This window comes from Ipomoea triloba, chromosome 16 (assembly GCF_003576645.1).
Source record: "Ipomoea triloba cultivar NCNSP0323 chromosome 16, ASM357664v1".
NCBI lineage: Eukaryota > Viridiplantae > Streptophyta > Magnoliopsida > Solanales > Convolvulaceae > Ipomoea > Ipomoea triloba.
In genome coordinates this window covers 4,354,890-4,355,270 of record NC_044931.1, presented here as the reverse complement: position 1 = coordinate 4,355,270, position 381 = coordinate 4,354,890, and the positions used below count along the sequence as shown (strand labels likewise).

General features: G+C 35.7%; 1 protein-coding gene across 1 annotated transcript in view; it reads right to left on the bottom strand.

The window, feature by feature from the left end:
• Positions 1-177, bottom strand: part of LOC116007928 (phosphatidylinositol 4-kinase alpha 1-like) — an 8,790-nt gene extending 8,613 nt beyond the window's left edge. The window contains exon 1 of the mRNA XM_031248585.1: positions 42-177. Within this exon, the coding sequence (XP_031104445.1) occupies positions 42-177 (136 nt within the window). The remainder of the gene's footprint in view (positions 1-41) is intronic.
• Between the last annotated feature and the right edge of the window lie 204 nt (positions 178-381).

The window sequence follows — 381 nt, the reverse complement described above, 5'->3', positions numbered from 1 at the left end:
CTCTAGAGCATACTCATCATGAACCTCAATATCAGCTTCACCATCAGCTTGTCCTTCATAAACAATTTCAGTTTCATTTCCTTTATCAACCTCCTCAAGTGCAGGTAACAAGAAATCAGGTACCACTTCAGCTTCATCAATTCCATGATCTACAAAGATATCACATTTCTTCCACATCTTTGCCAAAGTAATTAGGTCTAGAGTGGTTTGATCATTCCATAGACATATGAGATTCTCTAATGGTTCATGAGCTGCTTTATAGTGTAGTGATTTAATGTTACCATATTGCCCCTCTTTTATATACTTAACCAAGTGTGGATATGAAATCAAATCTGGATCAGTTGTTAGCTTCATCACCTCACCATTTATATACTTTAGTTT